The sequence below is a fragment of the Lissotriton vulgaris genome, chromosome 4_1 (genome assembly GCF_964263255.1).
Source record: "Lissotriton vulgaris chromosome 4_1, aLisVul1.2, whole genome shotgun sequence".
NCBI classification, from domain to species: domain Eukaryota; kingdom Metazoa; phylum Chordata; class Amphibia; order Caudata; family Salamandridae; genus Lissotriton; species Lissotriton vulgaris.
Genome location: NC_141691.1, coordinates 229,013,485 through 229,033,377, shown reverse-complemented (window position 1 = coordinate 229,033,377; position 19,893 = coordinate 229,013,485). Strand labels below are relative to the sequence as shown.

At 48.4% G+C, this 19,893-nt stretch overlaps 1 protein-coding gene across 1 annotated transcript in view; it reads right to left on the bottom strand.

The window, feature by feature from the left end:
• Positions 1 to 332: 332 nt before the first annotated feature.
• LOC147718606 (uncharacterized) overlaps positions 333 to 19,893 on the bottom strand; it is a 90,201-nt gene continuing 70,640 nt past the window's right edge. The window contains exon 2 of the mRNA XM_086918569.1: positions 333 to 1,118. Coding sequence (XP_086774695.1) covers positions 551 to 1,118 — 568 coding nt within the window. The 3' untranslated portion in view covers positions 333 to 550. The remainder of the gene's footprint in view (positions 1,119 to 19,893) is intronic.

The following is a 19,893-nucleotide window of genomic DNA, read 5'->3' as shown; positions in this document are numbered from 1 at the left end:
TCCGCTATGTGATCAAGGGTAGTTCCTGCCCGAAACGCGTCGTGCCTAAATATACCTGTACAAGGATAATAAACTTTCCTGTGACACTCAAAAAAAAAAAAAAGGTGTTGTGCCTAAATATACATGTACAAGGATAATAAACTTTCCTGTGACACTCGATAAGCTGCGTGGTGGTCCGTGATTCCTGTGGTTAAAAACCGTTTCAAGCAGAGACTTACTTATATATATATATATATATATATATATATATATATACATACACATACATACATACATACATACCACGGAGATTACGCCGACTTCTGGGCAAAAAGACGAGCCACACCAGGTCTGCAGGTAAAAGTTCCACGGGTTTATTCAGGCAAACATACATATACATATATTTATTTTTCAACCACAAGACACAATTTTTGTAAATAAATTTAACAAAACGGCCTTTGGTTATTTTCTCGTTGTATTGCAGTTTCTTAGAATCACCTATCCTCTCTGTGTTAAAATGTAGAATAAAACTTCACTTTTATCTAAACTCACAAAAAAAGAATAATATCCATTATAGTCTGTCAGAAACATAAAAGATAGCATCAATTAGATCTCCAGTTTTTCGCAGGGCCTTTACAGCAACACTTCTCTCAACAGACATCTGAGCCATCAGCACCTCAATATCCTTAACTTCCAGTCCATCTTCAGACTCCGCTTGCTCACCGAACGCCTGGAAAATGGCATTCGCTCTAAAAAAAAGCGAAATGTTTTCTTTGTGCATCAGTTTTCCTTTGCAGATCAGTCGCATCTTCTCAGCTGGTATTCGCAAATGGTTTGCTATATGTGCTAATGGCTCCTCTTCGATTGCATTTTTGGGTATCTTTAGTTCATGCTTTATGTGGTTGTACTTAACTCTTATCAGAACTTCATTTCTTCTGTCCGATGTCTCTACCTCTTTGTTTTGTGCCACATCCATGTTCAATTCAAAAGTTTTCTCTGGGTTAATATGCTGATGTTTTGCAATCATTTGCTCAGAACAGCTTTCTTTCGAAGGTACCTCATTTACAATAGCACATCCACTGAGGATAATACATCGGTTTCTGTGTATTGGCCAGTGCCTTTCCTGGCACACCTTTGAACTAAACAAACAAAAAATATATGTATTAGACAAAATCTTTGTGTATGCTATGAAGAAGCTGAAGGCTGCATTTTTTGTTAGATTTAAAACTCTGGTGATTCACTCTTCTTCCCTAAGCCATTAAAACACATTTTAATTTGTTGTGTACCCATTGACCCTTTAATGTGGCATATGATGCATAAACGGGATTGGGTGATACAATGCAGATATACGTCAAGGGAAGCACATCATAATTCATAACCTTTCAGAATACACTTCTCAACAACATAAAATAAAAAAGCTATAACTTGTCTCTTTTTTTTTTTTTTAAGAAGAAGTCGACATTTAGACATAAGCACTTACTGAGAAAGCAAGCATCGTCCACCCATAGGTGTAAGGTTTCAACTTGTCATGATAGGTGATTCTTGAAAACATAGGGATCGATTCACCTAGCTATACCATTTGTTGTTCAACTGCACAATGAAATTGGTACATGTACACATATGCACATAATCCTTATTTTTATTAGTCAGCCATGTTGCTTTGCCGCGTATCCATGAATAATTAACTTTATGTCATAATGAATGCTATTACATGCAAGGTCCTCATGATGATACCTTAAGCCCATGTTCCAAAACCCATGTTTGCATAATGCATATAGATTATCCACACACAGCATTAGGAATATTGTAGCATTGTTTTTTTCTTTTACATAGTGCTAGTTTACCTATGTCCTTTACATAAATTACTTCCTTTTCTAAGGTAGGGAGATTATCACACACCCTTCACTTCTTTTTGCACTGTGAATACCCGATCCGTTTGGGTAGAAGGTGTGTCCAAACAAAAGTCTACTACTTTGAAGGTGGGAACCAAAACTGAACAATTTTAATCTGTATGCTCCCATATAACTGGCTTTGGGTGTGGGTGGCACTTTCAAGATTTATATGTGGATTTATATGTGGGTAATTTACACGTTATGCCACACTTTCACAGATGCATTACATTTATGATTCATATTTAGTAAATGCAAGCCTACACAGTAATGTTTTATGCGCATAAGTCTAAGTTATAACTGGAAAAAGATTAACTCCCTCTACCTTTTAGGGCATTTTCAGTAAAATACTGCTCTATTTTTCATGGGGTATTTATTAATCTACTTGTGTGCTTGCTAACTTTTGATACTACGCTTTTTGTCTTGCTCTTGAGCACATTCCTCTTGCTTCAATGCGCAGATTCAGTTTTCGACAGCACTCTATTTCTCTATAGCGCTCAATTTTCAGAAAAATCAACCAAATGCCAGTGTCACTGTGGCATTTGAGGGTTCATCTAAGTGGTCATATGTCGACTGGGACTTCTGCATTATGATGTGAAAGAGGTCAGGGAGCGACAGAGGCCCATGCTAAAGAGATTTGAAGAGGAAACAGCCAAATATATGGCTTCTAAGGGTTTCCCAGTTGAAACCATACAATGGCAGTTGTCCAGTAAGGTGGAAAGGGTCAGTATGAGCTACAAGGCTTTAGATGACATTTGATCTTGAAGCACCTTCCTTCGGGAAGAGGAGTAGCCAAGACCTTGTAAATTAAGCTCTAAGTTACTCACAATGTTCAACTTGTAAAAAAAAAAATAAGTGCCAGGGCTGTCATCAGGAGGTCACTATAGTTTGCACCACACATTGCCCCTGCCAGCACGTCCATTAATAGTAACAACTAACAACACAAATACTAACCATCAGACTCCTACAAGTGTGACAATTCGTACTATTTCAGGCCCCCTAAGCTATAAGAATGGCTTTGGCGAAAGGTAATAGTCCTTTTTAAAGTATATTGAATAAATAATTAAGTGTTTTTGTGGTCCCCACTAAATTAGCTAGACAGCGCCACCTTGTGGCAGACTGTCACAAGTAGTGGTGTTGGCAATTAAGTGCCGGTGCCAAGCAACGGAAACCACCAGCTCAAATTAAGCACTGGTTACTCCCAAAATTACATAACCATGCGTCCTTTTGAAGAATCGTTCCCCTTCATCGATATCCCCATCAGAGTGCCGGGTAATGAGATGACAACAAGTTTTTATGTAGAGAAAACATGTATGTCAGTCAGTCAGAAATAACTTCCTTTCGCCAACACAGTGATGGCATAAAACGTATTTTACAAACACATTAATTTCCATTATTATTACAATTTAAAATTCCATATGTTAATTTTGATAGGGTTTGCTTAAAGAATAAAATTGGGTTAAAAGATTATTCATGTCTTAACAATTATGATAATTCATAAATATATACACACAGTTATTGCACAAATCAATAGCTTCATTTACAGTTGAAGTATCCAGTTGACAATAAAGTCTTTTTCTCAAGGCAGATAAAAAGAACGAAGCCAAAGAAAACATGTAAAAGAGTCAGACAATAACTGTAGATGATACAAAGCCACGCAAAACTGTTTAAAATTCATTTTGCAGATTAGAGGGACAATAAATCTTTTTCTTTCTTCACCATAGATTTTGCAAAAAAACTAAAAATGAAATAAATTGGTGTCACAACAAGGTGACAGTTCAGAGATCACATTTGTTTTAAAAGGAAGACCTACCATCAAAGGATATTATTTAGGCGAAATCTCATTAAAATATATCTATGTTTTAGATTTGATACATACAATAGATACGTTAAATTCGCATTAATCGATGTTATGCTCGGGACAGCGTGATATGCTCTAACTGTCGGGAGTTTAAAGTTATTATCCTGCCTCTTTGCCTGTAAGTGGGTCAGTAAATGGATTTTTAGCTCTTTCTTAGAGATAGACTGACACCTCATTGGATCTTCATAAAAGTGATGTAAACCAACTGTCTTGAGGTTGAGTTTGACATATTTTAACCAACTGATATTACTCCTACCATCTAATTTTAAAACATCATTTATAATATGCCTAGTCATTGAAAGAGTCTCCTTACACCAGACCGAGTGCCACATCAGAATGGGTTCAATACAGAGTTTATCACTAATATAAGGAACTCTCAACTCTGTGTGACAATTATAGTTAGAACATGACTGGGGCAGGGAAGCCAAGTTTTTCAGCAAGGCATCTTCTAAGCGTTGCAATGTAGAAGAGTCTGAGGTGCTCCAAACAGCTGCCCCATAGGTGGAAGCACATATAGTTTTTGCTTCATAAACTTTCTTTACCACTTCAATAGGTTTGGTCACAATTAATTTAGCAAATTTAAAAAGAGCCCCAATATTTTTTTCCGTCAGTAATCACCTATTAGAGACCATTCTTCGCCAACTATTATCTCGGTCAAAAATGATCCCTAAATAATTAAAAGAGTCCACAACACCTAACTTTCCCCTTCAATATACATTTGTGGCTGTTTCTGCTGTTTTGGACCTGCAAGAAGAGCAAAAGACTTCGAGTAACTAATTTTCAGGTCCAAATTATTCATACATTTCGTACACTTCACTACGAGTCGGCACAGCATGTTACTAGTACTCGTCAAAATCACTGCGTCGTCTGCGTAGAGGAGTATTAAAGTGAGTTAATATGGGGGACATCTCGAGTGGACCCAAACAAAGCCGATTCTACAGCGTTTGTGCAACGCGCAAATAAAAAGGGCGCAAGAACGCACCCCTGCTTCAGGCCCGTAGTGATTTTAGTGTCTTGTGCATTCGCCTCCCTTGCCAAAGCGGACACAGGCAGTAGCTCCAGCATACAGGTCACAGATTATATTAATAATCTGTATATCAATCCCCATGGCCTCCATGATCTGCCACAGCCTTGACCGTGCCACGCAGTCAAAGGCTGCCGACAGATCCATGAAGGCAAGGTATAAATGACCATTCTTAGCTGCCGTATATTTAGCTATTAATAAATTCAAATTCAAGCACTGGTCCACTGTGCCCTTTCCTTTTATAAAGCCATATTGGCATGGGAATATAATGTTTCTTTCCAAATCCCGTTCCTCAAGCCTGTTTAAAAGTAGCCGGCTCATTAGTTTAGAGGTAGAATCTAACAGAGATATGGGCCTATAGTTTTTTGGAATTGTTTTATCCCCCTTTTTATAAATACATACAATTACAATCGTTTTCCATGAGGAAGGAGCACCTATTCAAGCAATTTTATTAAAAACATTTGTTAAAAGTGGCGCCCAAAGATCTTAACTAGAAAAAAGTCAATTGGGACCCCATCGGGTCTGGGTGCCTTCACTCTTTTACGCTTGTTAAGTTCTTCCAGAGTAAACAAGACATTGCCTCCTCTACCAGCTAAACTTAAAAGGGGGAGTTGGGAGGTTGCCTCCTGGGTATTTCCAAATAGGCCTTCAAAGTGTGTAACCCAAGCCTCCTGCTCCACATAAGTATCTGTTGTCATCCTTTTCTCGTCTCTCAGAAAAGGTGCATTAATCAATGAACAAAAAGCCTGTGGGCTGTTTAGTATTAAATCTTTTTATTGCAAAAAGAAAGGCTCTTTCACAAAGCAGAGAAGTTTTGTTGTACAAAACATGTGGCAAGCTGCCGACTTTCATAGCGATATTAACGAAACACCACTGTAGGGTACATCCACACCGTCCAATAGTCCTCGGAAGTTGCGGGGCCATCAGTTGGAGCAGACCCATTGTCCACAGAGCCGCAACAAGAAACAATCCCACCCTCATCCCGCCCCCCCGACAACTTCTCCCCGACCTGCCCACCCCCCTCCCTCGTTCCAGATCCACGTCCCGCACCAAGCATACAACCATACACACCTACTCAATTCAGTCATCCATGTGTGATAAGCGGAGTAGTCGTAGATACCTGGGGCAAGTCACCTCTCTAAATTCAGTGGCCAATAGGGATAGAAAGGGCTGCCACAGCTCTGTATATTTAGCCCCCTCCCCTGCCTTCACCAGGGATAGTTTTTCAATACCCAGGACAGACCAGAGCCGACCCAGCCACCCTGGAAAGTAGGGACATGCGTAGTGCGCCACAGAGCCAACAGAGCCTGAACGGCAGAACCCAGCGCTATCGCAATCAGTCGGCCCCTGTGTGCTCTCAAAGGGAAGGTAATGGCATTGGGAAGCCCCAACAGGACATAGGCCGGGAATCGCGGGATCTCCGTCTTGAAGTGAGCGTCCATCTCGTCCAGCATCGCTTTCCAGTAGTCCTGGATGTGCCTACAATCCCACAGGAGGTGTGTCAATCCCCTTTCCCCGCAGCCCCGCCAGCAGGAAGCATCCCTAGTACGATCCATCTCATGCAGCCATTCAGGCATATAGTACCAGTAGGTCACTAGTTTGGTAAAGGTATCCGTCAACCCTATGTGGTAAGCCGAGTGTCGGGCGCGGTAGTAAATGTCGTCCCATTCCTTGTTACTCAAGTTCCGCCCCAGTTCTCTCTCCCACCTCACCCGTCCTGCGTAATAAACGTGTGAGTACCTGTCCAAGAGTAGTCGGTAGATGTCCGAAATGAGTCGTTTATCTGCAGTGCGCGTAAGAAGCCAATATTCATATTGACTAAGCTTGCGATTCGCCTCCCCACGGGTTAGGGGATGGAGCGCCCAGTGTTGCACCTGAAGATAATGAAGGCGCTCTGTTTCTGGCAAACCATAGACCTTCCGGAGATCCTCGAAATGTGTCACTCCATCACCCGAATACATGTGAAAAAGACATCTGCAGCCCGCGGGGCACCAACGTGCGAATGCTCGAACATCTCTACCTGGGCCAAAATCAGGGTTCTCTAACAAAGGCGTGAGGGGGGGGGGGGGGGGGGAAACGTCGTCAAGCCGTGCCGGGTACAAGTTTGATCCCACACCTCAAGTGAGACTCTCGTGATAAACGAAGCGTACAAGTTGGCGGGTCGGTGGTGTCGACGAAGGAAGGGCACCTTCTGTAGCGGACGCCCCACCACCGCCTGATCCTGGAAAAGCCAGTGTCGTTCCGATTCCCATTTGCTTCATTCCACAAGGATCCGGAGTTGGGTCGCCTGATAATAGAGTTGTAAGTCCGGCAGACCCAGGCCACCCCTCTCCGGGGGAAGCATCGCCAACCTCAGCTTTATCTGTGGGCTGTTTTTTTTTTCACAACAAGTTTTATTGAGTGATTAAGCAAAACAAGATACGTGGCTCCCCACAGTCAGGAGATCGCCACCAAGCATCATGACACATTTTTCATCACTAGTGCAAAGTCCAATCAAGAAAAGGAGAAAAGACAACCCCCCCCCTCCACCACCCACCAACCCCCACCACCCAACTACCCTTCTACCCACCCCTTATCCCTCCCTAACCCCTAACCCCATGCACGTGAGTATAGAAAATATTCAGTACTTGGTCGTAGTGTGTTAGGTTTGACACAGGCCTGTACGACATCCTCTACCTATATTTCCTCCTCTTGTTCTACTAGGGGATCCAGTGTCAGCCCCCTATAGTCCGCCCACCTCTTCCAGATCTTAAAATGCTTACGGGGGCATCCTCTTGCTTCAAATATCGGGCGTTCTAGCCCCATAAAGTAGTCTAGTCCAGACTTCCAGGCACACGGGGGGGGCGCTCTCCCTTCCACGCTCGGGCTAGGTCTCTTTTGGCAACAACAAGCCCCAGCAACAATAGATGGCGTTTATATATATTCCCACCGACACCCTCCAACACATGGAGCAACCCTAACCGATGGGTGCGGGGAAGATCCCATCCCAATACCTCTGACAGGCAACTCCATACACCCCTCCAGAAACCGATCAGCCCAGCACACGACCAGACAGTATGCAGCAGCGTACCCGTTGCAGCCCCACAGCGCAGACACTCGGGTGACCCAATCAGTCCCGCCTTCCACAGCCGCTCTCGGGTGTAATAGGCCCTGTGTAGATACTTGAATTGGATTAGCCTAAGTCGCATGGCAATGGCAGCCCCTCGCGGGGACTCCAGGGCTTCCTTCCAATCATCCTCATCCAGGGGACCAACATCTGCCTCCCAGGCCTCCTTGAGGGGAAGTAGGGTGGAGGAGGAATGAGTGACCAGCGTTTGATAGATGCGGGACACCTTATCTCCAAGGTCTCCCATGAAGACCTTCGCTTCAACTGGGCTAAATTCCGGGAGCGACTCCATGTTAGCGATGCTAGGTGCTAGCGCATGGCGAAACTGTAGGTACCGAAAGAATTGGGTCTGGGGCAATTGGAACTCAGTACGGAGCTCCTGGAATGATTTAAGGGTGACCCCGGTCAGCACATGACCCAACGACGAGATCCCAATGGCGTTCCAGCCATCGAACCCCGCCAGTGAGGCCAGCGCGGGGAGCCGCCCGTTGTTCCACAACGGAGTCTCCGCCGTTAATTTACCCCACCATCCCATACGACGCAGAGCCTGTCGCCACACAACAAAGACAACTCGCGTGGCACATGGCAATGTCCGCCGCAGCCCAGCTGAATACAGGATCGTGTGTAGTGTGTTGTCCCCCATCAGCGAGCGCGCTAGGGCATATGCTGGGTCCCCTCTGTCTCCATACCACCATTCATTAAGTACCAGCAACTGGGAGGCCTGATAATAGGACAATAGGTCCGAAGTGGCCAGACCACCACAATACGTAGACAGAAAGCATGTCCGCAGCGCCACCCTGGCAGCACCCCCAGCCCACAGGAAATGGCCTAAAACAGAGTTGACCTGCCGAAACCACTGGGGGTTAATTAGGTGGGGGTAGCTTTGCAGCTGGTATAAAAGGCGCGGGAGCGCAACCATTTTGAAGATCGCGGACCTACCGAAAATAGTTAGGGGCATCAGAGACCACGTTTTCACGTCCATCTGAACCCTCTCCCACACTGGTACTATGTTACGTTCCCAGGCAATATCTACGGATTCAGAGAGGAACACTCCCAGATACTTCAAACCCCCGGCCGCTACCTGCAACCCTGATGCCCAGGGGTCCGCCACAATCCCGCCCCCCAACACCCACAGGGTGGATTTACGTGGGTTCAGACAGAGGCCCGATACCTCCCCGAAAATACGCGTGATTTCCAAGACTCAGGGCCCCCGATCTATGTAAATCAGTAAGGAAGAAGAGGACGTCATCTGCCAAAAAGGGGGACCCACACAAAGCCCCGCATCTGTGCATCGATGCGCACCCGAGAGGCCAGAGGCTCCATAGCTACTGCAAATAAGTATGGGGAGAGTGGGCACCCCTGCCTGGTCCCCCGACCAATCGGAAACTTTTCTGAGACCGCCCCGGAGACGCGCACCGAAGCTGTGATATCGGTATACAGTAGTTTGATGTAGGAAATAAACACTGGGCCCAGATTGAGGCGAGTCAGGAGCGCAAATAGGTACGTCCAACTAACCGAGTCAAAAGCTTTATAAATGTCCGCTAGTAGCTAGTAGTTCCCCCGTGGCCCCCATGGCATCAACCGCCGCCTGTGCCCGCCGGATGTTATGCCTCGTCGCCCTATGTGGCATAAAGCCGGCCTGGTCCGGGTGGACCAAATCTGTCACATACGGGAGTAGCCGGTTCGCCAATGCCTTAGCTAGTATTTTAGCCTCTATGTTGAGCAGAGATATTGGGCGATAAGAATCATGCCTATCAGGTGGTCTGCCCGGCTTTTGAAAGACCACAACCTCGGCATGACGCCAGTCAGGTGGCAACCTACCCCGCGCTCGTGCCGCCTCCAGTGCACTCCGGTAATGGGACCCCAGTAGGAGCTGTAATGTCTTATAGAATTCACTCGGGAAGCCACTTGGCCCCGGTGCCTTCCCCGTGTTGAGCTGTCCCAGTGCGTCTCCTAGTTCTTCCGCTGTAAGGGGGGCGTCGAGTGCCGTCCTGGTCTCATCAGAGACCGCCCTTGGAGGTAAGTCATCAATGAATTTAGCGACCTCATCTGCCGACAGACTATCTGTGGGCTGTTTAATGAAGCGGCCCTTTGCCAACTTTCCCACCAGTCCTCTTTTAAGGCTTTTAGCCTTGATAATCTTGCTTTCCTGGAAATCTGGTGTAAAGACTTGACCAAAGGTTGGTCTCTAGGTTTTGTCTTAAAGGTCATATGAAGGTTCTTAAGTGATTTTGCACATTCATCGTCAAACCAAATAGGACCCTTATGGTGCCCATTATTTATAAAACATATTAGATTGTTTTTAATTTCCAATAGAATTTGCTCAAATGCTGTAATTATTGTTGTTGTTGTATAGCTTTATTTCGAAATATTTCATTTCATAAAAGCATTACAGTAAAATCAATATAAGGGTAAAACACAGTTATACATCGAGACTAGAAAGAATTACAACAAGAATCTTAAAAATATACAACCTAGTAAGAAGCATCATTTCTGAAGACATTTGTGCAAATATACAATTATTCATTTCTGAATGGACAAAGGGGCACATACAGGAAATTACCGAGGCACTACAATATAAGTTGGCATCCTTACTGGAGGAGCTTCCTCCTCGCGGTTCTTATCCTCCAAACCCACCCCAGGAATTTTGCCAGACCACAAGCAAGCAGTGGGTGAGGGTCGGATTTTAACAGCTGTAAGGCCTCCAAATGTGACCGAGTGCCCAGCCTTGCGCAGAGCGGTTTCAACCATCTGCGACGGGGAGCAGCGTAGGCTGGGCATTCAAATAACAGATGGGGGATGGATTCTACCCTGGTTGTGCAGAAGGGGCAAGTTTCCACAGTTTGCCATGGTGGTTTCCATTTAGCTGTCCTTAAGCCTAAGGGCAAAACCCCGGCCCTGAATTTGAAATACAACGCCCTATCTGTTGGATTCAAGATCACATCGAGGTAGGGTTCTCTAGAGGGACGAGATTTGATAATCAAGAACTCCTTAGCTGATCTACACATAATCGGTTGGGAGACTCTCTCATTATCCACCCACAGCCAGAATATTTTCTTAAGCAGCTGTTTGGGTGGCGAGGATCTGTTAGCCCAAGCATCACCGAGGCCTAAGTCGCAAAGGAGGCGCTTTACACCAAGGAGCCAACCGATCTTATGCCAGCCCGGGGTTGAAAGAAGCTCACTTAGTGCATCGGCATAGCTTGAAAGCTCAGGGACATTCCATATACGGGCCCACAGAAGGAGGGGACGTAGCTTGGCCTGGTCAGCTATGGATCGTGTACCTGTGTCGAGTAGCAGGGGTAGGGTGGGAGAGCTGTGAGGGAGCCGCATTAGATCTTTGTGAAACTTATTCTCCAGATGAGATAGAGTATCAGGTTTCTGGGTACCCCACAATTCGGCCCCATAAAGAGCCGCACTCACAGCCTTTGCCTTGTATATGTCGAGTATCACCCCGATGGGTTTGAGGGGTGAGGCACGATGCTCTTTTAAGAGGGCACCCGTGACCCTCCTGTATGTCAAGGTGGATTTTTGGTGGTGCGCCTTCCAAGACATGGTGTCACAAAGTCTGATTCCTAGGTAGTCAAATTCCCTGACCCTTTCTAAAGGTACTGCATCAATTAATGGCGGGTAAACTGTCTTCCTGGGGAGGTTCAACACAAGGAACTTGGTTTTGTTGATGTTAATAGCCAAGCCCCTTGTGTCGCAGAAGCCCTGAAACCTCGTTAGCAGGGTTTGGAGGCCCTTCGGGGATTTCGAAATCAGCAGGGTATCGTCTGCGAACAGGAGCGTTGGTATCTTTCTGCCCGCCAGGGAAGGAGCATCTGCTGTTAGTTGGAGAAGGTGCTCTACCACTCCGTTTATTTATTTTATTTAGAGAATTTGTAAAGCGCAAACTGACACCTTGCAGGCTTCCTGGCGCTGGAAAATACTCTGTTGACGGTAGACCGGGAGAACAGTTGGGCTGACAGTTTATTTGGGGAAGAGCCAAGTCTTAATGCGTCTCCTAAAAGGGAGAAGCTGTGGGGTCTGACGTATGTCAATGGGTAAGGTGTTCCAAAGCTTGGCCGCGGCTACGCTGAACGATCGGCCCCCTGTTCTAGTTCTGTTAAATCTGGGTACCTTTACCAGACAAGCAGAAGAAGAACGTAGGTTTCTCGCAGGTGTGTACCATTGGAACAGGGCTTGCAGAGGTTTGGGTCCAAGTCCATGCAGAGCCTTAAAGACAATGCAGAGGGACTTGAATGCCACTCTTTGTTTCAGGGGCAGCCAGTGGAGCTCAGCCAGAGCAGCTGTGGCTGAGGCCCTTCTCGTCCAGCCAAGAGCCAGCTTGGCGGCGGCAGATTGAATTCGCTGAAGTCGGTCCAGCATCGTGACTGGAGACTCCAGGAGCAGGGCGTTACAATAATCAAGGCGACTGAGTATCGTACACCTGACTATCGACGCCCTGGCTTGTGCCGGGAGAAGAGGCAAGATTTTCCGCAGTGATCGAAGCAGGGCAGTGCAGATCCCCACAGTTTTCGTCACCTGGGTTTCCATACTTAGGTTGTTGTTCAACATGGCTCCCAGGTTGCGCACGGAAGGCACTGGTAGAGGTTTGACACTGAACTCCGGGGGCCAGAATTCATGTGGGAACTGACGGGGTATCTTAGTGCCGGAGCAGAACAGGACCTCCGTTTTCGCGGCGTTGAACTGGAGGGAGTTACTATGTAGCCATCCGGCCGTCTCTCTTAAGCAGTCGTGGAAGGTTGAGAACGGAATGGCATCTTCACCTTCCCACGAGAGAATGAGCTGTGTGTCATCCGCATAATTAATTGTTTTGACCCCAAATGATTGGATCAATTTGATAGATGGATCAGTTTAGATATAGGGAAAACAGAGTGGGAGCTAGCACACACCCCTGGCGGACGCCCCTGTCAACAGGAATCCGAGATGTTTTTTGGCCTTGCTGACCCCATCTAATTTGGGCAAAATTGCTTTCATGGAATTTGATGGTTAAGGCTAACAAGTACGCGGGCATGCCCATGCCCTCAAGTGTGGCCCAAAGTTGGTTACGTGGAACAAGGTCAAAGGCAGTCCGCAAGTCGATGAAGGCGAGATACAGACTGCCCTTGCCCAGTTTGACCACTTTCCAATAAAGCATTAGGAATCGGAATGTCTGCTCAATCGTGCCGGTTCCAGATCTGAAGCCGGCCTGAAAGTCAGACAAAACCTTCATTTCCTCGGCCCACTGCAGGATCCTACCCAAAACTACCTTCCCTGCTGCCTTCTGGGTGGAATCAAGTAGACTTATGGGTCGGTAGTTGGCCGGATCGTCCCTGCAGCCCTTTTTGAAAATGGGGACAACTTCCGCACCCCTCCACGAATCCGGGAAACCACCACCCACCATTGCCTCATTCAGGAGTTTAGCAATGTATAGGCTCCAAACATCGACATTGCTACGAAGCAAGTCTCCAGGGACTCCATCTGGGCCTGCCGCCTTGTTGGGGACGATGCACCTGATTGCTATCTCCACCTCCCTAGGTGAAAAAGTGGGGCCAAAGTGGGAGCTATTAGCTGGTACTAAGTCACTAGGACTCCTATTAGGACCCAGTACCCCCGGGGAGTTGGAGTATAATTTGGCAAAGTGGGCCCGCCAAACCTTCCCTGTAATATTACATGTAATCAGGGAGTCAACAGGCCTGTCCCTACCTCTAATCAGAGCCCAGAAAGCCCTTGAGTCCTTTCTAGAACCAGCCTCCATTAAATCACTCCAGAAGTTGGTTTCGTGAGTGATCTTTGCCGCAACTTGAGTCTTCTTGTAATTTTTCCTAGCTTGGGAAATCAAAGCCTGGTCTTTAGCGCTGACCGCCATAATTAATTCACTTTTTGCTTGGCGGCAAGCGTGGGAATACCATTGATCTCTGCCCTTGGTCACATTTCTCCGCTTGGGCCCCCCCCTCCCCTCAGGAACCAGGAAAAGATTGCTAAGTGATACAATTGTCTCCACAAATGGCACAAGGATAGGAGAGTCACAGTCCAACGTGCTTGCAATACACTTGGCTTCCATCATTATGGATTGAACTTGGGCAATTCTTGTGACATCCGAAGCAACCTTAGCCCACTTTAGTCGCCTCCCGCAGTTTGATGGAACAACTTCGTGGGATGATTTCCAGGTTGGCCGAGGTGATACTGCTGTGGCCCCTTGGTCCCACGGGAGAGCGAGCGAAAGGATCAACGGGTTGTGGTCACTATCCGTGGATTGTTGAACAACCATATCAAGGGCGTATTCCCACAGGTTAAAGTTTAACAGCACGTAGTCGATTCTGGAGGTGTGTCCAATCCTGTTGTATGTGTGTGCACCTCCAGTGTCTGACTTGCAACGACCATTAGTGGCTCTGAGAGAGTATTCCAAGCAAAGTGCGTTTATATCAATGGCATTCTGAGTCCATTTCCTGATGGGGTTGAGTGCAAGCAAGGGAATGCCTCTCTTGGCATCATCCTCCCATGTATCCAAGATATCATCGCAGGCCAAAGGCTCAAAGCAGCAATTGAAGTCCCCGCCCAGAATGGTAAGGGAGTCAATGTTGCAGCCAGTTAGCTCCTCTTCGACTCCAGTTAGGGACAGAGGGCTCAAGTTCCCTGCCCTGGCCCCCCTTAGGTATATGTTGAAGAGCTCTAGGGTATTACCCCCCGGGCACTGCATAGTAAGTCTCAAGAGGTCTGGGGATGGTGAGTTTGTATGTTTTACTACTAGTCCCAGTGCTACACTTACCCAGATGAGAAGGCCACCAGAAGGACGGCCTTTACTGCCTTTGGACCTGGAGGCCGGCACAGAGTAGGTGGTGAAGCCGACCCTGTGCACAGGCTCCAGGCACCAAGTTTCTTGTAAAAGGCAGATCCCGAAGGGCTCCATAAAGGAAATCCAATCAGGTTTATTAAAGTTCCGGGCAAGCCCTGCCACATTCCAGCTTAATATTTTAAGCTGGGGAACACCTGTCAAGGTCTTGCCAGGCTGTGGCTCAGAGACTGGAGAGATGGCGTGGGTATCAGTGACCCTGGCAGGATGGAAAGAAGCTGCAGGTGGCGGGATTTCGGGGACAATCAAGTTTGCAGCTAAGTGAGTAATGGGAGGACAAACAACAGAGGAAGGGTGCACCAGATCCAGTGTGAGGGGGGCCTGTATTAGGGGCTGGATAGGGGAGAAAATACTAGTCACACCCACACTAGCCGTCAAGGATAGTCTCCCCTTCCCCAATGTGGAACCATTGTGATTACTTGGTAGTGCTCTGGTTGGGGGCGTTAGGAGTCAATCGACATCCTCCAGGCTGCCAAACCCATCAGCAGTTACATTTCCAGGCCAACAACTGTTTGGGTTAAGCACAGTGGGAAGGAATCCCCAACTAGGCTGTTGGGGAACTGTGGGCCAAAAGCCCCCCTGCGGGCATACAGCACGGGGAGGATAAAAGAATGATAAAGGCCTCGGGGCAATAGAGGAACCCCAATCTTGGTTCCCAGGAGACCAGATGTGCCTGGCTGTATACACGTCGTCAAAAGTTACGACTATACAGTCACCGGGGGTCGATTTCCTCGTGGTACCCACCCAGGGAACTCTTCGAGTCGTTAAGACTCTACTCCTCCTTCCATTGGGAATAGGCCTATAAGTGTTAAGCCAGTGCATAACTTTGTTACGTAGCGAGTGCTGGTCTTCATATTGGCCATTCTCCAGTTCCGGGACACCCGTCAAAACCACCATATAATCATTTGCTTCGGGAGGAAGGTCAATATATCCTCCTCGAAAGTTGCTCCTGGTGTGGGGACCCCTAGCAGAATGCGTTGAGGGTTTATTCCGGGGGGCCTTGGCGGGACGTGAACTATTATTAGCTGGATTCTGGGCTCTTGGTGTCGCTGTTGTGGTGTTGTTACGAGGTGCCTGGGCAGGGCCGGAGCTAGAGCTAATTGGGTTCCGGGCTCTCGATGCAGCTGATGTGGAGCCAGTGTGAGTTTGTGTAGCTGGAGCATTTGGGGTATTAGCCCTGGCCTGAGGGGGCGGGTTTGCAGTAATGAGATTCCTGGTGCGGGGTTTGGGAATAGGGTGGGTAGGACAGGGCAAAGTGGGATTAGGGGGCAAACCAGGGATAGCTGTAGGGGGTGGGGTAGGAACCTCTGTAAGCGAGTTACTATCAATCACCCCCTGGCGTTCAAGGCCTCTTAGGCCAAGAGTGGCCAAGGCGATGATGCTTTTCTCCATTTCGAGGAGATTGTTCTCTATGCGGGAAAGCCTTAGATCCAGGGGAGATAAAAGATTTTTTAGGGACTCCCAGACCACTCCTATAAACTCCCTCTCCCTCCCGTCCTGATTTGTACAGCTTGTATCTGATCTTTCAGGTTGTGAGGTGCCTCCAGAATCTAAAGGGCCTTGCCCCACAATATTTTCACCGCCAGGAGCCAGTGGGGAGAGGAGAGGCATGGCCGGACTGGTAGCGGCTATTGTATTGTCACTGATGGGCAAATTAGCACCCTGCATTGGCAGTTTCTTCCGAGGGGAATTTGGGCTGGGGGAACGTTTTCTCTTATTGGGATTCCCCGGGATGTTATCGAGACCGCCATATGAGGTAGAGGCCAGGGATATATCAAGTGATTGTAGGGAAGAAGTAGGGGAAACAAGAGGACTATCCTCAACAATAAGCGGGCCGTCGGGCAAAGCAGGTAGACCTAAAAATGGGAGTGGGAGGGAGGGAGTGGGCAGAACAGGCATATCGTGGACATCAACCACCGCTATAACACCCTCCCGCTTACCGATATGATTAGGGGAAATAGCAGTAGCTATATGACCAAGAGAGGATTTCTTACGTGAGGCAAAATCGAGTGACAACTTCCTGGCCGCTTCCAGGTCAAGGGACACTCTGGTTTGCAGTTTGTCAATTTCAAGGTCTATCGCCTTGGTTGTCCGCGTGATAAAATCGTCCATGGGCCCGTTAGGTGCCAGCCCCCCCTTGGCCGCCCTATTGCGTGTGACGCGGGTACACATATGGACTAACTGTATCTAACAGCCCGGGCAGCAAAATGGGCAAACACAGAGTGCGAGGCAAAAGTGCAAGAGAGGGGGCCCAGACCAGACCGCTCAGACCTCGAACGGCCTCAAACGGCCCGCTCTTTGCCCGGTCTTCGCCCCGCGCTTAGACCCGCGCGCGTCCCGCGTCGCGGAAGCCTCAGAGTAGGATATATGGGCCGTTTGTAAGCGGAGGGCGGGCCACGGGGAGAGCGGACCGGAAGGTCTTGCAGGTCACGCAGGGACTCCTGGACAATGGAGTCCCTGCACACGCTCGCAGCCCCGCTGCGCCTCGCTCCCACCACCAGCCTCAAGCTCTCAGGAAGGTGTCCAAACAGCCCCCAGCCAACAGGGCGAAGCGGCACCCGCGGAGCGGGTGCGGCGAGTAGTGGCCACAGGTCCAGCAGGCAACAAGAAATCCGACTGTAGCGCCAGCAACAGCGCTACGGCAGGCAAAAGCGTCCCAAGGAGCAGTGCAGGAAGAGGAGGTAAAGTACCCTCCTGTGGGCGGTGGGCGGGCCACGGGGAGAGCGGACCGGAAGGTCTTGCAGGTCACGCAGGGACTCCTGGACAATGGAGTCCCTGCACACGCTCGCAGCCCCGCTGCGCCTCGCTCCCACCACCAGCCTCAAGCTCTCAGGAAGGTGTCCAAACAGCCCCCAGCCAACAGGGCGAAGCGGCACCCGCGGAGCGGGTGCGGCGAGTAGTGGCCACAGGTCCAGCAGGCAACAAGAAATCCGACTGTAGCGCCAGCAACAGCGCTACGGCAGGCAAAAGCGTCCCAAGGAGCAGTGCAGGAAGAGGAGGTAAAGTACCCTCCTGTGGGCGGTGGGCGGGCCACGGGGAGAGCGGACCGGAAGGTCTTGCAGGTCACGCAGGGACTCCTGGACAATGGAGTCCCTGCACACGCTCGCAGCCCCGCTGCGCCTCGCTCCCACCACCAGCCTCAAGCTCTCAGGAAGGTGTCCAAACAGCCCCCAGCCAACAGGGCGAGTAGTGGCCACAGGTCCAGCAGGCAACAAGAAATCCGACTGTAGCGCCAGCAACAGCGCTACGGCAGGCAAAAGCGTCCCAAGGAGCAGTGCAGGAAGAGGAGGTAAAGTACCCTCCTGTGGGCGGTGGGCGGGCCACGGGGAGAGCGGACCGGAAGGTCTTGCAGGTCACGCAGGGACTCCTGGACAATGGAGTCCCTGCACACGCTCGCAGCCCCGCTGCGCCTCGCTCCCACCACCAGCCTCAAGCTCTCAGGAAGGTGTCCAAACAGCCCCCAGCCAACAGGGCGAAGCGGCACCCGCGGAGCGGGTGCGGCGAGTAGTGGCCACAGGTCCAGCAGGCAACAAGAAATCCGACTGTAGCGCCAGCAACAGCGCTACGGCAGGCAAAAAGCGTCCCAAGGAGCAGTGCAGGAAGAGGAGGTAAAGTACCCTCCTGTGGGCGGTGGGCGGGCCACGGGGAGAGCGGACCGGAAGGTCTTGCAGGTCACGCAGGGACTCCTGGACAATGGAGTCCCTGCACACGCTCGCAGCCCCGCTGCGCCTCGCTCCCACCACCAGCCTCAAGCTCTCAGGAAGGTATCCAAACAGCCCCCAGCCAACAGGGCGAAGCGGCACCCGCGGAGCGGGTGCGGCGAGTAGTGGCCACAGGTCCAGCAGGCAACAAGAAATCCGACTGTAGCGCCAGCAACAGCGCTACGGCAGGCAAATGCTGTAATTATGCCATCGTCACTTATTGGGTCTAGACATGTCATTACCTCTAATGCACATTTGGAGAATATATTACCCACAAACTTCACAGCATTGACTCTCTCCCACTCACATTCTCCCTAGCAATCACTGTTTGATATGAAGATTAACAGGGTGCCCCCTTTTTGGTAGAGAAGGGATAAGAAGCGCGAGTGCAGCATGATCACTGAAAGCGTAGAGTTTGGTCATAAATTGAAAGAGCTTCCTTATGGGGTCTGAGAACAGAACATAATCAAGCGTCGAGAAGTGGGAGCGACTAGAAAAAGTGAAGTTTAACTGGCCAGTTAGGATATATGCAGAGAAAACATGTATGTAAAGAGGATGTACACTCCACAAGGAGCGGACACATGCATTCATATGGGACATATGTGTACAAGGACAGGTCTGATCCTACAACAAACCGCTGTAGACCGCAATCTACCCCTGCCAGCCTTAAAAAAAAGCTGCATTTTCAAAGTTGGATGTTTATTGTTGATTGTAGTCCAAGCATTTTCCCAAATGTTTACTGTCTCAGGGACGAAAATAATCTTCTGATCCAGACTTAGAACAGACCACCATTCTCCTTGGGAAGGTGCACAATAGCAACATTGTTGCAGCCCAATGGTCTCAAACCTCCTAACGGACCTTACTGTTTTGGTGGTTTGTTAGTACTGACAAAGACACATAGGTTCTGCAATTTAGTTCAGCATTCTAGTAAAATCTTCTCTTCCCAGAGTTTCTTTCATTTTGAGACACCTAAAAATTCCTGTAGCATTGTTGCTCGGATATGAATTTATCTTAAAGAAATAAAAAGACAAGAGGCGTTTGGTGGAAAAACAGGAACAAGTTGGTTTAATTAAACGTGGCAGCGTGCGTCGGAAGAAAGTCTCTTGTAAAAGTTTCGGCTGACAATATATATACACATCTTGTGAGGTACAATAACACAATTTTCTATTCTTGAAAAAGCTTCTCAGTCATAAATTAACAAGTTTGGGCATCTGATAAGGACGTAGATAGTTCTTGATCTCGGGGAGAGCTAATGTGGGACAGTGTGTATGTGTCCAGATGTCTTGTGTGGGGAGCATGTGATCAATAAGTTTGGCATGCGTGTCGTGTCCCGATTGGCTCAGTGTTTCTATCTACATGTGGCATCTAGCTTTGCGTTATTTTTGGGGACCAAACATGACTAACTGGGGCCAAATTCCTCTGACCTGTTTGTGGTGCAACTGTCTATCTGTGGGACCGATCAGTGTTTTTTCTCTGGGCGAGTGTTTGTCTTTGGG